Source organism: Cyprinodon tularosa, unplaced genomic scaffold, assembly GCF_016077235.1.
Source record: "Cyprinodon tularosa strain WSP-4 unplaced genomic scaffold, ASM1607723v1 ctg388, whole genome shotgun sequence".
Taxonomy (NCBI): domain Eukaryota; kingdom Metazoa; phylum Chordata; class Actinopteri; order Cyprinodontiformes; family Cyprinodontidae; genus Cyprinodon; species Cyprinodon tularosa.
This window is the reverse complement of record NW_024039105.1, coordinates 207,932-231,505: the sequence shown is the minus strand read 5'-3', so window position 1 is coordinate 231,505 and position 23,574 is coordinate 207,932. Positions and strand designations below refer to the sequence as shown.

Here is a 23,574-nt window from a genome sequence, read left to right as displayed (position 1 = left end):
AGGTTCGCATGGAAGTTTGATTGCGGTCGGTGTCTCGGAAGCATCTTGCTAACCAGTTAGCAACTTGGTGCTAGTAAGTTCCTAATGCAAAATTACATTGGGACCAAGTAGCACTAAATTGGTGACTTAGAAAGAGTGGTGTCAAAAGTACACACATTTGTTACTTAAGTGGAAGTATAGATACTGCAGTTTTAAAAACTCTGGTAAAAGGTGAAGTATCAACTTGACCTCTTTAGGTAAAAGTAATACAGTATGTGCTCCAAAAACTACTTAAAGTATAAAGTAACCTTTAAAAAAACAGTCAGATTCCATTATATGAATTGAAAGCTAAATTTTTTTTTTTGACTATTTGGAAAATTTGTTTAAGATAGGGCCTATGATGAGGGAGGTCTTGTTGGTCTCCATCTACCGATACGCTCTCACCTGTGACAACCTTTGAACATCTTTTTCTGAATCCGACATTGTAGCATGGAATAGACAATTCATTGTTGCAGTTTGAAGAACACCTGCTTGCTTCTGATGATTTCCTTTAGCTAACCAATGAGTGTTTGCATTACATGACTCATCCAATTACACTAGTTTTCACTAGATGTGAATGGCGCCAATGATCTGCATTGGATGGCGCACATGACGTGAAATAAATATTTATAAACATTAAACCAAAGCCAAGAGTAACGAGTAACATTTGTTTTAAAAATGTAAAGAATAGAAAGTACAGATACTTGTGTGAAAATGTAATGAGTAGAAGTTAGAAGTAGGAAAAAAATAAGTAATAGAATAAAGTATTGATACCTGAAAAGTATAGTTAAGTACAGTAACGAAGTATTTGTACTTCTTTACTTGACACTTCTGCTTAAAAACAACACCGTCAAGGAATGCTATGGACAGCGGAAACATGCAAGAGGAGATTGTGTCGGAGGTCGTGGATGAGTCTCCTCCGTCATACATTTTTTATTTAGAGGAGAAAAACAGAGGCGAAGATGTTGTGGAAGAGGACACCAGGGCGGCAGAAGCTTGGTTTGGTGTAGAAGGCTAACCCCTTGCTCACACTGGCTCCAGTGCGGTTACCGAGCCGACGGAGACCGCAACTCCCGCACACCCCCTCTCACACCGCCCATTTGACTACGGTGCGGTGCAGCTCTGCGGCTCCGGCAACAGGTCCGGAGATTTAACTTGCGAGAACAGAAGTTCACTTGAGTTCACGTAACTTCACGCGATAACACAGCCCAAATAAGGATATTTGCGAGAGCTTGTTTCGGAGGGCTCCGGAGTGTCTCGGTAACCGCAGCCGGACAGCTCAGCAGCCGGTGAGAGAGGCTTACGTCTTTTTAATGACTTGGAATCACTGCGGCGCCGCACCCACCGCACCGCAACGGTAAGACCGGAGTCGGTGTGAGCCGGGGGTAACAGCCGTACATGTTTGAGCCCTTGCCTCACAACGCTGCCAGTTCTGTTAGCTCTACGCCTGCTGAAGACACAGACGTCTATATCCGTGAACACTGGGACGGAACTCAATGGGAAGGAAAATTATTATTATTTTTTTATTTCAACCGTTGCGTATATTAACTGTGACATTTGAATCCAGATGCTATGACTGAAAAAATTTGATTGACAGATGACCTCTGATATATGATTGGCCAAATTTAGGTGTTCAGGCTGACATATAACTAACTGGCCTGCATAAGATAACGGGAAAAACACACAGATTTTAAGACAGGATATATATACATATATATATATATATGTTTATATATAGACATTTTCTAAAATTTGGGACAATATAGTCTAATAAAGAGTAAATTTATATACATGTTTAAGCCAGAATGATTTGACATTTAAATATGACTTCCCTACAACTTTAAATACATAAAGGCAGCTGGTTCACTGCTACAGCAAAACAACAAAAGCTGTTATTTTGCAGATTGTTTGTTTAAAACCCACCACTATATATATCCCCTATTATCATAAAAAAAGATGTATAAATTCTGGCAATTCTAAGCATGCACATTTTAAATGGATACTGTAACTATTTTGACACAATTCACACCCTTTATTTGCCTGCATGTTTTAGGAAAACATCCGAATTCAGTGCATGCAGGAGGGTCTAATTTATTTATTTTATTTTATTTACCCCCAAATTCTTGCTTTTCTCTTTTGATCTAGTCGCCTCCAGCATTTGTTTTTGCTGTGTTTTTATTTGTCCTTCAACTCAAACAGCAGGCAGAACACAAACCCACAGGTGTCCGCTCAGCAATCACCTATTTCTCACGCGCAAACACGCGCGCACCAGTGATGGAACTACAACCTTGGTGGGAATGTGTTGAACTGCCTCAACGGGCGCTGGTATTCGACGCCATAAAACACTAACGGATGCATAAATATCGTTTTTTCTGTCGATGCCCGCCCATGCTGCTTGTTTCCAGCAGAAAAGGAGGCATCGCATCGAAGAAAGCAGCTCGGTCTTACCTGACAGACGTGCTTCTCCATCGTTGCAAACACTCTCTCCTCTGCACTTCACCGGATGTGTCCCTTTTTTACTGCCTTTTTAACTCACTGCAATTAAATAGGACCAATTTCTAAGTTCACGCTGAACGTCTATTAGGATCTGTGGTTCCTTTCTCACTCCTGTTGGTGTTTGGCAGAGAAAAAGAGGCTGTGTTTTGGATACAGTTCAAATGAACTGCAAAAGTCTGCATGTAAGGAAGAGGATTAGGGCCACTGAAAAAATAGGAAAAGTTAACAGATTTTTGCATTTTTTTTCCCCAGTATAATATGAGAAAAAAGTCAGAATTCTGACTTCAATTTCAGAATTCTCTCTTTTTTTACTCTGAATTCTGAAAAAAAAGTCTGAATTCTGAGATTAAATTAAAAAATCTGAGAGAAAAGTCAAAATTCTGAAAAAAGTAAGAATTCTGAGATTAAAGTCAGAATTCTAAGATTAAAGTCAGAATTCTGAGAAAAAAGTCTGAATTCTCAGAAAAAACTCAGAATTTTGAGATTAAAATCAGAATTCTGAGAGAAAAGTCAAAATTCTGAGATTAAAGTCCGAATTCTGAGGAAAAAAAGTCAGAATTCTGAGATTAGAGTCAGAAATCTGAGAGAAAATTCAAAATTCTAAAAGAAAAGTCAAAATTCTGAGATTAAAGTCTGAACTCTGAGAAAAAAAGTCATAATTCTGAGATTAAAGTCAGAAATCTGAGAGAAAATTCAAAAAGAAAAGTAAAAATTATGTGATTAAAGTCTGAACTCTGAGAAAAACGGTAATATTTCTGAGATTAAAGTCAGAATTCTAAGGAGGAAAAAAGTCAGATATCTGAGAGAAAAGTCAAATTTCTGAGATTTAAGTTAAAATTCTGAGAGAAAAGTCAAAATTCTGAGATTAAAGTCTGAATTTTCAGGGGAAAAAAAGTCAGAAATCTGAGAGAAAAGTCAAAATTGTGAGATTAAAGTCTGACTTCTGAGAAAAAAGTCAGAATTCTGAGATTAAAGTCCAAGTCCTGAGAAAAAAGTCAGAATTCTGAGATTAAAGTCCAAGTCCTGAGAAAAAAGTCAGAATTCTGAGATTAAAGTCCAAGTCCTGAGGAAAAAGTCAGAATTCTGAGATTAAAGTCTGAATTCTGAGAAAAAAAGTCAGAATTTCAAGAAAAACGTCAGAATTCTGAGATTAAAGTCAGGATTCTGACTTTTTTTTCCCTATATCAATCTTAAATAATGTTTAAAATTCAGTTAACTTTTCTTTTTGTTTTCAGTGGCCCTAATCATCTTCCGTATTCATGCTCTGTACAAACACAACAAAAGAATTATCTGAGGCAGAAAAACTAATGGCTATTTGAGTTTTTATTTTATTTTTTCATGTCTTTTCGTAGCTTAAAATACCCAGATTGAATTAAGGATTCACATTGGCAGGAATAATGTCATAACTGACTTTTCTGTTTGACCTTCAACCATGATAGTATGATTGGTGAACAAATGCACTAAAGAAAAGTATTGTGGGCATCTGTTGGATCTATTTAAATTTTTATCTAAAGATGCCCTTTTTTTTCTAAGAAAGTATCTAGAAAATGCTTAAGTAATTAAAATGGTTATTTAGATGAAATGCTCAGGCAAACTAGGGATTTGGATAACTGATACCTAGAATTTGGTTTTGACTTTACAAATTGAAAAGGAAGAGTGCCAACTTTGACCCATCCTTTTCTCCCCACCCTTGTAAATGACCCTTGATAGGATACCAGGGAACAGACATCTCAGTTTTTCAGAGTGTCTAGTTCTCCACCTCCAATTTTTATGCTGCTCAATTAAAAGTTCAATTAATTTTTGAAGTTCCCCTTTTGGAAAGGCTTCCTTGAAATGGCATTCATGTGGTCTTTCTGAGAGTCACGATAAACACGATACTTATTTCCTCATGTGTGTCTTTGTTCTGTTTTTGTGGGATTTTTTTTTACAATATTTCTTGCACAGTGGACAAATGCCCATTTTTCGTGTGACCCAAAGTTGTCATAATGTATAAAAAATGTTTTAAATAATTAATTATTTAAAATATTAATCTATATAAAACAATGTATCATTTTACCAACAAAAAAACATATTTAAAGGATTTTAAATAAATAAAACTACAATGGTGAGGCTTAAAATACGGCCCCTTTTTTTCATTTTAAATGCTTAACCCTGCTGGGCTCGAGTCGAACTAGAGTGAACCTTAAGATGTCACACAGCTTCTGCCTGTTTGTTTGCAGCACAAACAAACAGGCACAATAATCCAAAATACAGAATACATCTACAACAAAATGGCAGGAAATGAAAAAGAAAGCATTGCAATGGCCCAGACAAAGTCCAGAATTCAACTTCAGTAAAAGAACTGACTAGATAGCAACTGCGCATGAAATGTTTGGCAGAATAATGGTCCAACATTTATCTAGAATTGTTTGAGGAAACTAAGGAATTTAGGTAAACAGTAACTAAGAACCCTTCTTGATTTATTTCATGTTAAACCCTAGTGAAATAAGTTAGCTTCATCTATTAATGTGTTGATTGGGATATTAACTATTTTTTCCAAATGACTGCAGATATGAGGATGTGTGAATTTTCTTATGTCCTATTGAGCCTATAATGCAAATAACTAAAAAAGATACTAAAAACCAGGTAAAGACTTAACCCCCCCCCCCAAAAAAGTATCTGAAAACAATAATTAAATCTTTGTGCATTAAAAGCCTTTTCACATAAATCAGCAAGTTTTTTTTATCAAAGCGAACTTAACACTACCTACAACATACATATATATATATTATAAGATTATATTATGTGATCATAGGATTAATTGAACATATAAAACAAAATAATATTCTTGAATGTTCCAATAATTCAGTCTGGAGTTTATAAACATATGATAACATTTATTAATTTGGCAAAGAATGCTTTGGACTCTCCTACTGCAGTTTTGTTCTTTTTTTTTTTCCTTAAAGTAGGTAAATGAATTTGATTTGTTTTGAATAAACCTTTGTTTCTATTATTATTTAGATGAATCTGTAAACAGCAGTTCCCTCTAGTGGATGGTAGTAGCATTTACAGGCCACTGTTGCTTTATTGATGCACTTTTTACTTATTAATCTCTAGTTTAAACACAAACTGCAATTGAAAGCTGGTCTATAGTGAGGAGGATACGAGCCATTAAATAAATCTATACAAGCAAAGTTAGAATTATTACTTTAATCAGAGAATTTTGACCTGTAATACCCACTTTATCCTCTAAGTATTTGGCTCTTGATCAAAAACCCAGTTCCCTGACAACATGAACCCTTTTGAACTATGTCCCTTACTTTGGCAATGTTATTGCCAAACTGTTTTTCAGCAACGGAAAGACACATAAATAAACTTTTTGTTTTTTTTACTGACAGTGTTAAAGAAGAGTGAGGCCAAAATGCTTTTTTTAAGCAATGTGTCTCTGTGTAAACCTGCACATCTAAGTTTACTCTGACCTATTTACTCTCACACTGTGATGACTGCCCCTGTTTCAGAAAAAAACAAAAAAAAACAAAAGAAACATTTTGATCAAGCTCTAAGTATTTCAAGTCAGGTGTTTCAGTCAGTCCTGTACCCACAAGACGTTGATAAATGGCCTGTACTTATATAGCACTTTTTCAAGTCAGGAGATTTCAAAGCACTTTACACTACATTCAGTCACACTGCGAAAAAACACTAATTTCTTAAACTATTTACCCTTAATTTGAGCAGGTAAATTAGATAGTTTGCCAGTTGAATGCATATTTTTACTCTTAAAATAAGATAATTAGATAATATGCACTGACAGTACTAATAATCAATAATCATAATAATATCAATAATAATCAATAATCATAATAATCAATTTAAGTTTATTATTTGATTTAATAATCAATTGTGTTTTCTTATTTTAAATATAAATTGTCTAGTTCCATTGACAAAATGTCTCTTTTACCTCCTCAATCCAAGAATAAATGTGCTTTTTTTTAAGACTGCACATCAATCAAACAGCCCACAGTTATCATCAACTGTCCTTTCAACTGCGACCTATATCAACCTGTGTGAATAAGGCTAAACAACAGAAATGCAACAATCCAGTTTTTGCTGATCCAATCTGATACCTGTCAAATGGGAATGAATTTATGTAGTAAAGGTTTTAATAAAGAAACTTACACAATGGAAACAAGGAAAAGAGCAACAATAAAACGACCTGTAACAAGTGAAAATAGACAGCAAAAAACTGAGAGGTGTTTTTATGATGTGGAAACCAGCTGAGTAAAATATCTAAATGGATGGCAGCTGAATTGAGAGCAAGGATAAGGAACAGGGGAGATTTTTCTGAAAGCGCAGAAATATGGAACAGCTACAGAATTAGGGCTAAAACTAAACTAAACACAGCTTGTCAACTTAGCATCTTAATGCAGTAACCATTCCAACCAATGTCAAACCTGCTTCAGTCGGTTTACAAAGAAATGGTCCCACTTTTGTTTATGTACAAAAATTATGCATTCTACATTTTGTTTATACTAAAACTACTATATTAAAGAACAAATAAATGGTTTTCTATTTTACCATGTTACCAAAATGATCAAAGCAACTAATAACCAACCAGGCTTTATATGGGCTGGTTCCTCTTGTTTTGTTTGTTTCTGTTTCCACTGGATCTGCTTCCAGTTTGGTCGGTACATAGACCAACTCTGCTGCTGCTTCCTGCAACAAAGGAGGAATCCTACTCCTTTGAGTTTCTAACTGAAAGAGGTTTGTTCCCAACTTTGCTCTTCCTACCAACAACAAGCACATTCAATCCCTGATTGGTTAACACAAAGCAAATTAACACAAAAAAACAGATTGGTGCACACAAGTAAAGTTTGCTTTTATCCATTACATCCATTATGTCTTACTGCCTAATTGCTGGATTCACTCATGCCAGCCTGCCTGGTTATCCTACAGTTCAGTCTATTCCCAGGAGACCTGAAGTTGGTACACTGTATTCCCCAACAGTGCTATAAACTCAATACAATTGCAGAGCTGTACTCAAAGCTGCCATATTGTTCAGGCACCACAAATGTTTTAAGTTCACTCAACTGGTTACCCAGTTATTGATTATTTTGACAAGATTAACTCTTAGTATATGAGTAGAACTGACCCCCAAACTCATTCCTTTCAAGAGTGGATTGAATTTACGTCTGACGTAATAATGACGTGCCAGTTCATTGGATAGGTCCATATCAACGTGGCAATTAACCTAACAAACCAATATAAAAAAAATATAAAAAATCGGATATCCCAAATGAATGGTGGATGAACTATATGGAACCCCGAATGATTCATAATTAAATAAATAAATAAAAATTATGAAATAAATACAATTTTGATAAATAACAAACAAATATATAATATGGTCATGAAATAAAAACAAGGTAATGTTATTATGAAATATATATTTTTATTCTTTAATATATTTGTGTGTTATTTATCAAAATGGTATTTATTTTATAAACTTTTTAATTAATTTAATTATGAATCATTCGGGGTTCCATAGAACTAGTCTATGATCGATTGTGGTGAATGTAATCTGTTACAATTTGACATCGTACAACTAGTTGTTTGCAAGGACTGCTGTGCACTCGGATGTAGGCAGGCAACAACATTGAGGAGATCATCAACATCAGGCTGCAAACCGTAGCTTGTGACTCTGCACAAAAGGTAAGAACGCGCTTGTAGGGTACTTTGTTTATTTATTTGTTTGTCGTCTTCCAGCGGGCAGACCTCAGCTGTTTTTGCGAGTTAACTAAAGTTCGTTGTCTCAGCTGTGAGCCAGCTAGCCTTTTGCGCTACTTTAGATGTACTTTAGAAAAGCTATTAAATCATACTGTATTACAGTAATTCTCCAAGAATGTCATATTTGGGAATTTTACCTGAACTTTTCATTCACTGGTATTTCATATTAAATACACATGTAGTGTTTTTCATTGACTGCTCTACTCATTAACTAATTACGGTCATGTTCTTTAGGCAGAAGACATTGACCTGCCAGACCTCTCGGATACAAACTGGCATCAGCTGTTTTTGCGAGTTAACTAAAGTTCGTTGTCTCAGCTGTGAGCCAGCTAGCCTTTTGCGCTACTTTAGTGGAAAACAGGACAGACAAACCGTATGGTTTTAGCACTACCAAATATCTTTTATCGTCCGTTTCTGGTGTTAAGCCTACTACTTTGGCCGCGAAAGTTATAGCCAGCCAGACGCCGAAGCAATGTTTCATAACTTGAGCCTATGATAGGCTTGCCGACAATAGCCTAGCTTAGCATGATCACTGTCAATGTGTCTGATTCTGATAGGCAGTGTTGGGCAAGCTACTTGTCCAGTGTAGTGAGCTAAGCTATCAGTTACTCTACAATAAATTAAGCTTCACTACACCAAAGCTACCACCTAAAGAATTATAGCAAGCTAAGTTACACTAATGTGTTAAAAGTAGCTTAACTACATCAGAAGCTACTTAACGTTGTACCAACCTAATATCAATTCAAAATGAGTCTGATACACTGGTTGAAATATTTATTAAAGATCAGCCAATGACATAACACAGTGTAAACATTGCTTTATGATCAGCATAATAAAAAAAAAACTAAAGTATTTACTAGTAGACAAATAAATAAACAATCTGCTGTTATTAGAACCAAATTAAAGGTACTGTGTAGTGTTCTACACATGGAGACATGGCTGTGAGTTTGCATTCTATGGACATCTCTAGGGAAAACAAAACCCTACAAAAGGCATCTTATTTCTTTAGGGTCTCCCTTAGAGAAAACTTCTGCAGACCTCAAATTAAACAGTCAATTCAAGTAACAAATAAAACTGTTTACAAAAAGGTGAAAAAATAAAGAAGCTAATTAATATATATACATTTATGTCTCACTGTATAGTTTAATTTCTACCTACATATTTATTCATTGTATTTTGGGGGGTAATTAATTGAATGCTTATTTATTTATTGAGCATGTATTTATTTATGTATTTATTTTATATACGGTAGAGCTGTTCCTCCATACCTAAAAAATCTTATCTGTGCAAATAAGCCTTAAAACAGATTTATGTAAACATCCTGTCTGGTAAACTAGGCCATGAAAATACAATATCTAAGTTTGGCTACTGCTCTCTAATGAGAATATCTTAGTGGCACTCATCAGACGTAAGAAACTACTAATTTGATTATTTGCTTCGATGTCGCAATACATCATACTTTCATAAAATCATGTAACATACTCTACCCTATCTGTGGACATTGTTATTTGCAAAGTAGGTGCTGGATAAACAAATAAAAGTGCTTTAATGTTGCTTTAAAGAAACAGACTTATCCTCACTAAAGATACCTGTAGCAGTTTCCGTTATCAAAATCGGACATGCTCTACAGCCAATAATATTTAGCAGTGTAGTCACTTCTCAGGAAGTGGTCTAACACAGACACCCAGTTGTGAGGAAGTGCAACGATTTTAGCATAATTTGACCTATGGGTAGTGATGCCATGCTGCAGCAATATATAACTTAATGTCATTGTGACCAATTTTCTTTTTGCATTTTCAGATTTGTGCAGAATTCCATGGAATAACAAATATAAATTTAAAGAGTACATTTTATTCTGCATTTGATAAGTACATGCCATGGCTAATGACGATGTACCGTGAGAAAGCGGCCCGCACTGGCAAAACTTCTCATTGCTAAGAAACATCTTCAGGACCTATGATCTCCTTGTATGTAACATTTCCTACCTCATGACAATTTGTACTATAGTATTATTTAATATATGCATATGATTAATATTCTGCTTATTCTGCAATTCTGTCTTCCCATTACCCACAATCCCTCTGTCTTCTAGGAAGACGTTGATGTTAACAGCAGACGCACAATTGCTCTGCAGGCACTTCCCATCTTCCTGCGTGAAGATGCTGCTGGATTTTTTAAGACCTGGAATGTAAGTTTATGATTCAACTAGGGCTGCAACAACGAATCGATAAAATCGATTAAAATCGACTTTTATAAGCTTTGGCAACGAATTTTATCATCGATTAGTTGTGTCGTGCGATTAATGCGTCGTCCGCCGCCGCCGTCATCACTGCCACTTGACTGAAACGGGGGCAGAAGAAAAAATTTCGGCAGAGCGAGCCAGCGCTGCAGGTGCGCAGTGTTGCCAACTCAGCGACTTTGTCACTATATTTAGCGACTTTTCAGACCCCTCCAGCGACTATTAAAAAAAAAAAGCGAAGAGTGACAAATCTGGCGACTTTTTACGGTGTCACTGGCGGCTTTTGGAGACTCTTACGTGAAAGCATGTATCGTTCCTACTCTGCCGTGAGGCGCCTCCCCCATCTCAACCCCGTTCTCCCGCAGGAGTCCCTCTCAGCGCTGCAGTCAGAGCCGCAGGATGTTTACCCTCAGCGTCCAGACTGCAAATGAAGCGCGCATGCGCCGGGATTGATGGCGCAAATTGATCACAATAATTAAAATAGCCTTTATAAATAAATTAACTTGCAAATTATGAGGGCAGGGCTTTTAAAGTTTAAATCTTCTGGCAAAGATAAAGTAAAGATCCTGCAATTTATGGAAGCAAAGCAGAATAAAATCCATCAAGATCAGTAATATGTCAATTAATTATATGCCACATTCCCATGTAAATATCTGTCTTTGGAGGATGTGTTTTTTAGCACCCCTAGTTCTCTCATTTTTATTCCAAATACAGTTTATAATTTGAATCACAGGGCTATTTTTATCTCTATGGTTCAGTATTTTCTCAAGTAGCAACTTTAACTGCTATACTTTCCTGTCTTAAAAGGCAGAACTCTTCTAGTCTAAAAAAACTCATTTGTTGAAATGGGGGGACCTATTGTTTGAACCCCTTAGGGGCTTTAAAAACAAAAATGCCTGTCTTTTTTTGCACTTTATGAAACGAAGTAGCCTCTATTTTGTGGATGTACAGCTACATTTCTCATGTAAGTTTGCGTAGTTTTAACACAAACATTTATTTTTCATATTGCACCAGTACAGTTAATGAGCAACCTGTACTTGTGTGCTTGTTTGTTCTGTCTAAAATGTTTATTTTGGAATAAAGAGGTTAATATAAAAAATATTTTTTGTCCGATTCATTGATTAATCGAAAAAATAATCGGCCGATTCATCGATTTTTAAAATAATCGTTAGTTGCAGCCCTAGATTCAACTGTGTACTCTTTTACTCTTTCTTTTTCTTAGTTTGTGTATCTCTATAAATATATTTTTTTTCTATTTAACCCTCTGTTACTGCCAAAAGACAACAACCACAACCCTCTTCCTAGCCACCAGAAAAGCTATTAAATCATACTGTATTACAGTAATTCTCCAAGAATGTCATATTTGGGAATTTTATCTGAACTTTTCATTCACTGGTATTTCATATTAAATACACATGTAGTGTTTTTCATTGACTGCTCTACTCATTAACTAATTACTGTCATGTTCTTTAGGCAGAAGACATTGACCTGCCAGACCTCTCGGATACAAACTGTAGCTGTTCTCACTGTCTCGAATGATACAGTCTCCCTTGTGAAGTTTGGTCCTGCAATACATTCTATAGTTCTTGAGGGAGAGATTGTGGTATGTGATATACTATAGCACAGTTAACAGAGACATTCATTTTGCTTTTTGGCTTGATTTATGCACTACATCTACAGTATCCAAAGAAATTGACATATACATTCAATTTTATTCAGAAAGTTGTAATGGGTTTGGATGACCTGAAGCGGTTACCTCCAAGACTGCTTAGCCTTAAAAATGATCTGATGATGGATGAGTAAGCAGTCTGCTTAAAAGATGTCGTTGTTACTACCAGCATGGTGATACTCAAGCAACCAGTTTGTCTTTGTTTATTGTTTTCGCTTTTTTATTTATGTTGGCCTATTATTGATGGCCTATTATTTTTGGATCGGCCTATTATGTTGGCCAATTTTTCGTTTTTTGTGGATACAGAGAAGCCGATGTTTCAGAAGGCAGCTTTAAACAGACCTGCGGATTTGTAATTGTTTTTGACTTGATCATTTCAGTGTTTGGCTTGAGGTCCCAGAGTTTCGTACGGAAATGCTTTGGTCTGCCTTGAAGTCACTGGGAACTAAAAGATCTTTTACGGTTTTATTTGCTGAATAAATAAAACCGTAATTATTCAGCATTTTGATTGAAAATGTGGTTGTTATTTATTTTATTTTCTGTATTAACCCCATTGCTGGGGACATTGTTCTGAATTCTAATGGAATTCATAAATAAATGGAATCTGCAGTAAAATTGTCTTTTGAATATTTTTTTATTTGAATCATACAAATAAAATATATTTGATTTTGAGAAAAATTACTAACATATACAGGCAATAAAATGTGTTTAAATACAGTTAAGTCAACTTAAAAATATAAAAGGCTGAATTGACAATGTTTAGGTCTGAGAAACTGAATGAGTCATGGTGATAACATGAAGATATTATTAGGGGTAATAACTTAAAAAAATCAACTCCGTTTCCAGTGTCAATTTTGTTAGTTTTAACATTAGTTTCAAAATGATCAGGTTCATTAAACTTATCAAAAATGTAAGTAGTGATTACTTGAAATGTTAGTTTGTGAAATTATTATGTTTCAGTTAATCAACTTCCTCAAAATAAATGAGTGTGAATAACTTTTCTAGTTTAGAGTAGTAATTACTTAAAATGTTTGTTTGTTGAAATTATTTGTTTTAATGTTGTTCATTTGACCAAAGATTTTAAGTGTAAAGAGCTTGTCTAACTAATGTAGTAATTACTTAAAACATCTTTTTTTCACATTATTCTTTTTAATTTTATCCTTGTCCTCAAAGATTTTGAGCACTAACAAAAGTCTCATTTTAAGTAGAAATAACTTAATATATTCTTTAACATAGCTAAATATTTTGAGGTAATCAGTTTCATCAAATATTTTGAGTTCATTGAACCTGTTGGGGTTTACAGTGTAGCAAACATCAAGAGCAAAGTGTAATAAAGAACCTTTAGTTCTACAGAAATACAGCATTAATTGTTCAGAATATTTGGACATTTTGACAATTTCATGTCGCTAGTTTTGTGGTAACAGTTGGGGGATACTGTAGGTCTATTCCTGCTCAAACAAGAGTGTGCACCGTGCAAGGTAGAGGCAAGAGAGATTTTAGTAAGAAAGAACTTAAAAATTCTTGGCTTAACCAACTGGAACACCTTTCTTATGAGTTAAAACAATACTGGAAACTGGGCTTTCCCACACATCAGTGTCTGAACTCAGGGATACAATTATCAAAGCAAAGCAAAGCGTCTCTTCTTACAGGCGGTTTGTATCATAAGATCAATTGATTGTGGCCCTGACTGTGCCTTAAAAGTTTTTTTTTTTTTTTTTTTTTTGAAGAAATTCACAGAATAACCATGTTTTCCAAGCCAGTTAATTAAAAAAAAAATATGTCTAGAATCTGAAATTATTCTAGCAACTTTGTGTCTAGTTTAATATTTTAAGCGAAATATACAGACCTGTACGCTAAATATATATGTGCGGTATATATGAAGTTAACTTGTCTGCATTTAGGACAGTCAAGAGGAACCTTTGACTCGGTGGCAAATGTACGTGAACAACGTGCCTCTTGTTTTCCTCAGTCAAGGTTGATGTCCCAAACATTACTGTGTGCAGACCTCTATGCAGCACTGTTGTGCAACATTAGCTCACTTTGTTTGCAAAGGTTTTGTCCACCTGAACATTGTCACATAAACCTGCACTAAATCATTTTTGCTAAATCATTAAAAAGAAAATAATATAACCAACAGCATAGAGATGGTACTGAGAAAAACATTCCTAACTGCAAGGAACACAAGTTTGTTCTGAAAAGAGAAACAAAAAAAGGGCAACTATATGAATCCTACAAAGGTTGAGGGTTAATCTTTTGATATGAGCTATATACAGAAACAATATGAGGGGATTGATTATGTTTTAGGGCACCAGCTTTCGGCAACACTGAATCAGTGCCTGGATTAGCAGCTCAAATTAATAACTAGAAATTATGAGGAAGGGTGGAAAATCCTGCTCATCAAAAATGTATCATTGGTGCAACTAAAAGCGCCCTTTCCCTTGATTTTGATAGATAGAGATCAAAGAAACCTGCTTCTGAGGGGGAGGAGGAAAACCACAGTGGAGCATCATAGATGTAGGGAAGGAGGAAACGATCAGCTGCAAAAATCCATAGACACAACAAATATACATTATAAATAATGTTGTGCACGTAGAATATTGGACATTTTCAGTATGTCACATGAAAAAACACAGATTATCTACCAAATATCTTTAAATTTCCTAACTGAAGTGCCTTAAGGTACCAAGATTTGTGGATTTACTTTACATAGGTAAAGGATTTATTTGATATGTTGACATGTTATATTTTTCATTCATAAAGGTTCTCCTTTAATCATAAACAGCTTGAGACCAGGCTTATCTTTCCCTTTAGAAAACTGTTTAAGATGCACTTTCTTCTGTTCATAAAAGATAAACAGTAAATGATACTTAAAGGGAAGGTTCAATGAGGTACTTTTCACTTTAATATAAGTACAATTTTGCACTGGTAAATTTGACATTGTATTTTTTTCCTCTTAAAGTAAGGCACAGTAGTTTTACCTAACTAATTTTTTTTGTGAGCAATGTTTTTTTTTAGCAAACTCATGGTCATCTCTAGACTAATTGTCACCAACATCATCTTAACAGTCAGGCTCTCCACCATCGCCTGCCTCCACTGTTACGAACGTTCCCCCCAAGTTGGCCAAATCTTTTTAGGCAGCAATATCATCATTAACATTTCCAAAGTCTTTTTTCACACCTGCGTCCTCTACGAACCTCTATCTTTAGTACATCATCATCTGCATCATGGAGTGGCGGCCTAGTTTTAGGGCATAGAGCTTGGAATCCTGAGGTTCTGAGTTTGAACCCCACTCCCACAGACTGCCACTCTGGCTCCCTGAGCAAAAACCCTTTACCCCGGGCGCCGCACCACGGCAGCCCACTGCTCCCTAAGGGGATGGCTTATATGCAGAGAGTGTATGTAGTTGCTATGACAATGTAATGACAATTAAAAAAGCAGAAAAGAAAATTAACTCTACTAAAGCTCCTGAAATTGACATTGTCTCCAAAACCAGCATCAATATCTACTGTATCTCCACAACCTTCACCTCTAGACCTCTGATCAGCCACAATTAGCAGCTTTTCCACCATCGACAGCATCCGAGAATCATCTTTAACCAAGCAGCGGTCCGGATAACTTAATCAGATCTCTCTCTACTGTCATCCTGATATTCAGGGTGATCTTCACCTCTTTTGTCCTCTCTGTGGTTATTCTGTCAATTCCAGGTAGAGGTTCTGGTTCTGAACGGACCCAGCTAGTCTCAATGAATCTCTATCACTAACCTGTATACTTTTAAGCAATCATCTGTACTTATAATTGTAGTTCCCTCTCAGTCAGAGCAGATTTATCTTTTGTTGTCTATCTGATCCATCCTGCAAGCTTTTCTCCTTGATTATTCCTGTTGTATCCAGATCCAATGGAAATATTTAAAGGTTCTCTTCTTTTCACTTATGAATAATCTCCTTTATAAACCTCTATTTTTTCTTCCATATTAAGAAGCTGCAGAAGTGGTTTGATACATTGAAATTACTTTTAATAAACATACGGTAATAATTTACCACAGGAAAACTTAAGTTTAAGTAACATTAAGTAAACAAAGAGCATTTTATGTAATCTGTAAGGCAGAATTGCTATGAAGGAAATGAAAATAGAGCACATTTAATTCAGAGATAGGTTTTACATATGATGAATCAATTTAAAGTTAATGTTCACCATATGATCGTTGCAGCACACTTTGTCGGGAAGGTTTTGAAGTGCAGTTGTCAGCAGTTTTTATTTATTTTGGGAGGACATCTGGGGGGAGTTATCTCTTAAAGCTGGACCAGAGTTGGAACTCTTCCCACCAGCAATTTGGTCCCATTCTGGAAGGTTCTGGAAAAGTACAGTTAAAAATAAATGTAGTTGTGATATTAGACTCATGTGACATGCTTTTTATTATGCAATATAGTTTTTATAGAATTCAACATAAGTTTTCCATCATTACATTGTTATCAAAAATATATATACATTTAAGTGCATTAAATGCAGAATATTATTTATTTAAAAAAATGTAGACCCATCAATCATCTTATAAGGACACACCAAAAGTATATTCTTCAGAATGCGTATCTCTAGCAAACCAACCATGGTTGTGCTTAAACCTGATTCATCTAAATGACTTGATCTACTGATCCACTGATTGGAGTTCATTCATTAGGCAAAAAAAACCTTATAAATTTGCTGAATCTCTGAAGAACTGGGTTCAAGATCTAAAGGTCACGATTCACAAAGACGCCCACTGTGAGTGGGCGTCTTTGTGAAAGACACACTGTGCAAAAGCGTTTTCCTCCCTCCCTATGGTGCCTATCATGATGCCACCCACGTCAACTTTGCAGGAATATAAATAGATGCTGCTGCTGCAGCAGCTTTGGTACCTTTTGCCCAGCTCTCTGACCTACTGGACCAGAGGACAAGTCGTCATGAAGCTTCTGTCCCACATTCTGCTCATGTGTCTGGCCCTTGCTCTGACATGGGCTGAGTAAGTAGCCTTGATTTTAACTTAGATGAACAACAATAAGGCATTTTGGAATATGAGTTTAGTTTTCAACATTTTATGCAGCTGCAGGTTGATTATGTTCCTATTATGCAACCAATTTCAATTAACCTCAAACTAAGCTTAAAGTGCATATTTGTCATGTTTATAGTGCTGGATCAAGCTGTTTGTCACCCCTGGTTCAACAATAATGTTATAAAGATGAAGGTTATACTGGTATTTATTGCTTCAGTTACAACAATTAAATTATTGTAATAAGTTACTGGTTGCAAATCAACAAACTGCTAAATTGCACACAGTGTTGAGCCTGTAGTCAGGGCATAGAAATATTGTGATAGAATTCACTACAACAAACAATGAGCTGTTAAGAAACTGTTGATTTTTGAATTTCAACTTAATGTATAGTAAGACAGTTATGGACTTTTTATTTCAGTCATCACGCAGATCATGACCATCATGAACATCAACACCATGATGGTAGGTTAACAAGAACTATAATTTTGACAAATATGAAAATAGTCTTTATATCCCCAGAGTAAGTTCCTCCTTTTATCACCATATTCTACAGCTGTCCTTGACCGCTGCAAAGGCCTTGAAATGGATGCTGTCACTGTGAACGAGGAGGGAATCCCCTACTTTTTCAAAGGTGAATGTATTGGTAAATTATTTTTCCGTTTGTAGAAAAGGTCAGTTTTCTATAATGCTTGTGTTTCCCGTCAGGCGACCACCTGTTTAAGGGTTTCCATGGCAAAGCAGAGCTGTCAAATGGGTCTTTCGCAGAGTTGGATGACCACCATCTGGGCCATGTTGATGCTGCTTTCCGCATGCACTATGAGGATGAACCCACCCACCATGATCGCATCTTTTTCTTCCTGGTATGGTGTTGGAAAAATCCACCAGTCTTCTCGGTTTTGTACCAAAAAGACAATTAGACATTAAAACAAAGTTCCAAAACCCATAGCGCTAAAAAACAGACATCTTGAGGTTCCTATTTTACAGCAAATTCTTTGCAGGTTTGTTTGATGATCTGTGTAGTAATAGTGAGTTCAATCTGATGCAGGACACAAAGGTGTTCTGCTACTACCAACACAAAATTAATGAAGGCTACCCTAAGGATATCTCCGAGGTCTTTCCTGGAATCCCAGACCACCTTGATGCTGCTGTAGAGTGTCCCAAGCCGGACTGCGATGAAGACTCTGTGATCTTCTTCAAGCGTCAGTGTCCAGATGTGGCCAAATCTGAGTCTAATCTGATAACATCTCTGAATAAGAAGAAAAGACACATTTTAGCATCAGGCTCTTTTCATATGATCTTGTTTTGTTGTTTGTTTGTTTACAGAAGATGACATCTACCACTACAATGTAAAAACCAAAGCTGTGGACAAGAAGGAGTTCCACTCCATGCCAAACTGCACATCGGCTTTTCGCTTCATGGAGCACTACTACTGCTTCCATGGACACAAGTTCTCCAAGTTTGACCCAAAGACCGGCGAGGTGCATGGCAGATACCCTAAAGAGGCCCGCGACTACTTCATGAGGTGCTCCAAGTTCAGTAAGTGCAGATCAGATCCCAGCAGTGGTGCTCTTTACCACCTACATTTATTTACAGTTACAAGAAAGGATAAATTATGCACGCAACAAATTAATTAACGTCTACATTTATTTACAGTTACAATAAAGGATAAACTATGCACGCAACCAATTAATTAATGTCCATCAAAGAAACCCTAAATACAAAAAAATATTCACTTAAATATACTTGCAAATGAAATATATGTGTATATGAGACATGCAGTCCATATTTGAGAAATTTTAAATAATTTGCCATTACTGGTCACTAGATGGCAGCAAAGTGCTCTAAATATATTTCTTATTTGCATAAGAGCAAGTTTATGCATAGATACAAATTGTAGTCTTTTTTCACTAGATTGTCTGCATTGATGACATTAGTAATGTAAGGCTAATTCATTACTCTATTAAGAGTCGACCAGACATTAACATGCTTTCTGGTAGATTGATTATAGTCATTTAAGAGCAGGTTAAATAATGAAAATTAAATTCAAGATATGCATCAAAAGTTTACAATTCCTGGTCAGTTAATGATTCAACAATCAGTGTCACTTGTTTCAATCCAATCAAAAATTAGCTAAAGGCAAGGCAAGGCAAATTTATTTGTACAAAGACAATTCAGTACAAAGACAATGCAAAGTGCTTTACATGATTAAAATATAGGAAAATAAAACAGAGTTAAAGCAGGGAAAAGATATGGAAGAAAAAAAAAAACATCAGATTTTGCTAATACATAAATTTGCAAAAATTGGCACCTGAGCAAAATCCTCAAAATAGTCCAGGAAAATCCTAATTTGGGCAATTTTTGGTTTTGAGGAACTATTTAAAGGATGCCAGTTCTAGTAAATCATTTGTTAAAATTAAGTAAAGACAAAGTTGTAATATATTATTTTCCATTTTCAGGTGATGACAGTGACCATCTGGAGAGAGAGCGCTGCAGCCGTGTTCACCTGGATGCCATCACATCTGATGATGAGGGAAATATTTATGCATTCAGAGGTGACATATGACGTCCATATTTATGTATATATTTTAGTTTTTACATTATGTTTAGTGTCTTCATATCAGAAAAATGTGAAAAATGTTGTCAAAGATGCCAATGCACTGTTGCCTCCATGTTTTTATAAATTATGAAATATAGAATCTAAGGTTTATAACGTTCATTTACATGGAATTTACATGCTTCCAAATTAAAATTAAGAAACAAAAACCAGCTGACAGTTGTTTAACCTGGTTTGATTTTCCAGGCCACCATTTTATTAGCAAAGACAGCAACGACACACTGAAATCTGACACAATTGAAAGCGCCTTCAAAGAGCTGCACAGCGATGTCGATGCAGTTTTCTCCTATCAGAATCATCTCTATATGATTAAGGTAAATTGTTCCTTGAAATAAACCAAAGCTGTCCTTGTTAGTTCACGGAAAATGGAAAACTAACTCTCTGTTCTTCCCAGGATGACCATTTGTTCGTTTACAAAGTTGGTGAGCCACACACACACCTGGAGGGTTATCCCAAACCTGTGAAAGAGGAGCTGGGAATTGAGGGCCCCATTGATGCTGCTTTTGTTTGCCAAGACCATCACATCGCTCACATCATCAAAGGTAAGACCACCATGAAAAGCTGAATGCAAGAACTGACGGTACAGAAGGTTGAATGTATATAATACAGATTTCAAAACACAAAAATTTGTTAGAGTTCCTTCCTGAGCTTTGACAGCTTTAGCTCATCTTTAGAATAACACAAACAAGAGAAGCCCTTTAGCTTACTAATAAATCTTTCTATACTTATACTTGAGAACATTTGGAAGAGTAATATGTAGTTTGGTTTTGTTTGGTTTAATTATTTTTTTTTTGCCTTGAAATTATCATTAGATAACAAAAGATTACATTTTAAATTTCCGCTATATTGTATTTGAGATTTCAAAACATTAGAATATTATTCTTTCAAACTACATTTTCAACAGATGTTAGTATTTTACCCTAAAATTAAACCATAAAACACAACAGTTCACCTGGTTCATACTAATGCTGCGTTCACACCGGGGGCAGCAAAAGCAGCAAAATCGCGTCTGCTGCTTCATTTTTGCTGCTTGTACCAGTTAGTTCTGACGCGCGGCTGAAGCAGCTTTGCTGCTCTGCCTGCGCGGTCCAAAAGTGTGTCTGACGCGCGTTGGGCGGAGCTTCACTATCCTTTCTCTGCCTTGCAGCTATATTTGCTGTGATCAGTGGGAATAAAGTAGTTTTAATATGTTTTTAAGTGAGAAAATACACCTGAAAACTTCATCAGTGCAGTCAGTTCATCCAGATTACGATCCTGCCTCCCAATATTATTTCTGTCGGAGCCGCTCAGACCCCCACATACCGGCGGTGCGCCGACAGAAGGAATCCATTCATCAGCAGCCTCTGGCGGGTCGCCTCTTCGCGGTTTACCGCGGCGGCTGGTAGGTGTTTTTCATCTAAATAATCCGATCTGCAGGCACCACAATAATAAAAGCGAACATATTCTGCCGGCAGATGTATATATTTTAAGTTAATTATGCGTTAATAAACTGTTTAAGAGGAGTAATCAGAGCGGTCTATGTCATCAGCGCTGTGTCTCTCTCCCAGCCAGCTCCCAGATCAGCTTCTCTGATTGGTTGACGCGGCGCGTCGAGCAGCAAAAATTCAATTTTTCCATCTCGAGCAGCAACGCGTTTGTGGCGCATCACGCGCGTCAGATGCCAAAACGCGCCCGACGCGCTGCTTCAGCTGCTCAGACGCGCTGCGCTTGCTGCTCGAAACGCGCCGCGGGACCTTTTGCTGCGCCTTGACGCGCGTCAACCATTGACTTTGCATGTAAACTCGCTGCTTCTGTCGCGCCAGCTGCCCCCGGTGTGAACGCAGCATTACCAAGGTAGATTTCTTTCACAGCTTTAAGTATGAAAGCAGCATAGAAGTAAGAAAGTAAGGATTAAAAAAATCCATCCATCCATTTTCTGGCATGCTTTATCCCAAGTGGGGTCATGAGGGGTGCTGGTGCCTATCTCAAGAGGCGGGATACACCCTGGACAGATCGCCTGTCCATCGCAGGGCAACACGGAGACAAAAAACCATTCACACACAATCCTTCACACCTAAGGAGAATTTAGAGGCCAATTAACCTAACAGTCCTGTTTTTGGACTATGGGAGGAAGCCTGAGTACCCAGAGAGAACCCACACAAGGTCAGGGAAAAGATGCAAACCCCATGGAGAAAGGAATTGAACCCACAACCTTCTTGCTGCAAGGCAGCAGTGCTACCCACTGCTCAGCCGCATTGAAAATGCTGAATGGTTGAAGGAGGGACAAAATGGAAGGAAGAAATAGCAAAGAACTAAAGACAAAGTCAACTTAAGGATGAAGACAGAAAACAAGGGAGGAATAAAGTATTGAAAAATATAGGTAAAAAGGACATGATCAAATTAAATACTGCAGTTAGGCCAGGAAGGAAGTGAGGAAGCAAGGAATGGAAACTTACAAGAAGGAAAAGGAATGAACCATTGGACTGATACTGGAAAGACAGAAAAGAGAAAATAAGTCCAAATTGAAAGTCTAACATGTCAAGAAAAAATATAATGAAAGAAAATAATGAAAATAAATCTTGATAAAGAGTCAACAAAAACAAAACATTACATATTAAAAAAAACATATGAAATTTGAAAGGAATCCATTGCTCTTTAAATCCTAACCTCATGAATAATCCACCCCATGATACATATTTATAGATTTGATATGTCAGTTTCTACACTTTGATAATGCATCTTTGAAATGAAATATACATTATGAAGGAGAGAGAAAAAAAAGATAAATAGGGAATACAGTCTGCAAATCTATAGCTACTCTTTCCAGTCTTTTTTTTATTCAGAAATGTTAAATACTTAAACTCACACGTTTTTGACATTGTAAGAGTACACAGGAAAACTCTTGGAGTGTACCATATAAATGACATCCTCTCTTGTGTCTCCCTCCCTGCTGCCTTCCAGGTCAACACATCTATGACGTAGACATGAGCGCTAACCCCCGCGTTCCCACAAACCCGCGTTCCATCTCTGTCCTCAACAGGGTGGATGCTGCTATGTGCGGTCCACATGGAGTTACGGCGATCAGTGGAAACCATTTCTACCACTTTGGGAGCGTCATGTTGATGGCTGCCTCCAAGATCCTGCCTGAGCAGCATAGGGTATCCCTGGAGCTGTTTGGCTGTGATCACTAAATAACTTTCTCAGAATGGACTGAACAGATTCACATATAACACAGTGGAACATGGAAAAACAAGCTACACAAACATCTGAGTGGCGACTTCTGTTCTCATGCTCTGACAGATCACACAGTGTTTCCTGCAACTTGTTTACCTTCTGCAACTTACCTCAAAAATAAAACTCAACATTTCTCTTTTCTTTTAGAAGGGATTCTATTTTTCACCCTGTGGCCATCAGTGCAAAGAGTGCTTCCAAGGAGTTCAGTGGTGATACATGTTTTTCTGTGTTTCATTTTCTGCAGTGTTGTGGTGAATAAAGAGACGTGGCAATCATCATAAAAGTGTCTGGTTTTGAGCATTCAGGCTCCAAGCATTTGTTCGGTCAGACATTTATAGTAAAGTTTGCAGAAAACATGATTTGATCTATATCTTAAAAAGAGATAAAGACAAAAGACTGACAGACACACAGCACTAACTCTAAAAGAAAATCCTTTAAAGGTTTATATTCAAATCTGTCCCGAACATGAAAAAAGTTGTTAATTTAGATTTTTGTATTTTGTATGTCACTATAAAGCCTATAGATGTACAGAATAT

General features: G+C 36.5%; 1 protein-coding gene and 1 long non-coding RNA gene across 2 annotated transcripts; both read left to right on the top strand.

The window, feature by feature from the left end:
• The first annotated feature begins 8,154 nt into the window (after positions 1–8,154).
• On the top strand, positions 8,155–12,026 carry LOC119791375. The gene is made up of 3 exons (XR_005281843.1): positions 8,155–8,202; positions 10,370–10,465; positions 11,990–12,026. It is a non-coding gene; the product is annotated as an uncharacterized LOC119791375 (long non-coding RNA).
• Positions 12,027–17,635: 5,609 nt separating this feature from the next.
• On the top strand, positions 17,636–23,317 carry hpxa (hemopexin a). The gene is made up of 9 exons (XM_038297443.1): positions 17,636–17,673; positions 17,765–17,842; positions 17,917–18,071; positions 18,257–18,410; positions 18,535–18,747; positions 19,668–19,763; positions 20,012–20,139; positions 20,220–20,367; positions 22,766–23,317. The coding sequence occupies exons 2-9, from the start codon at positions 17,794–17,796 to the stop codon at positions 22,993–22,995; spliced, it is 1,173 nt and encodes a 390-aa protein (XP_038153371.1). The 5' UTR covers positions 17,636–17,673; positions 17,765–17,793; the 3' UTR covers positions 22,996–23,317.
• The last annotated feature ends 257 nt before the right edge of the window (positions 23,318–23,574 follow it).

What these genes read in the sequence shown, in the direction of transcription:
- hpxa (XM_038297443.1), top strand. Translation starts at nt 17,794, where the DNA reads ATGGATGCTGTCACTGTGAACGAGGAGGGAATCCCCTACTTTTTCAAA. An exon ending in AATCCCCTACTTTTTCAAAG is followed by an intron (nt 17,843 to 17,916) that starts GTGAATGTATTG and finishes GTTTCCCGTCAG; the next exon opens with GCGACCACCTGTTTAAGGGT. An exon ending in ATCGCATCTTTTTCTTCCTG is followed by an intron (nt 18,072 to 18,256) that starts GTATGGTGTTGG and finishes AATCTGATGCAG; the next exon opens with GACACAAAGGTGTTCTGCTA.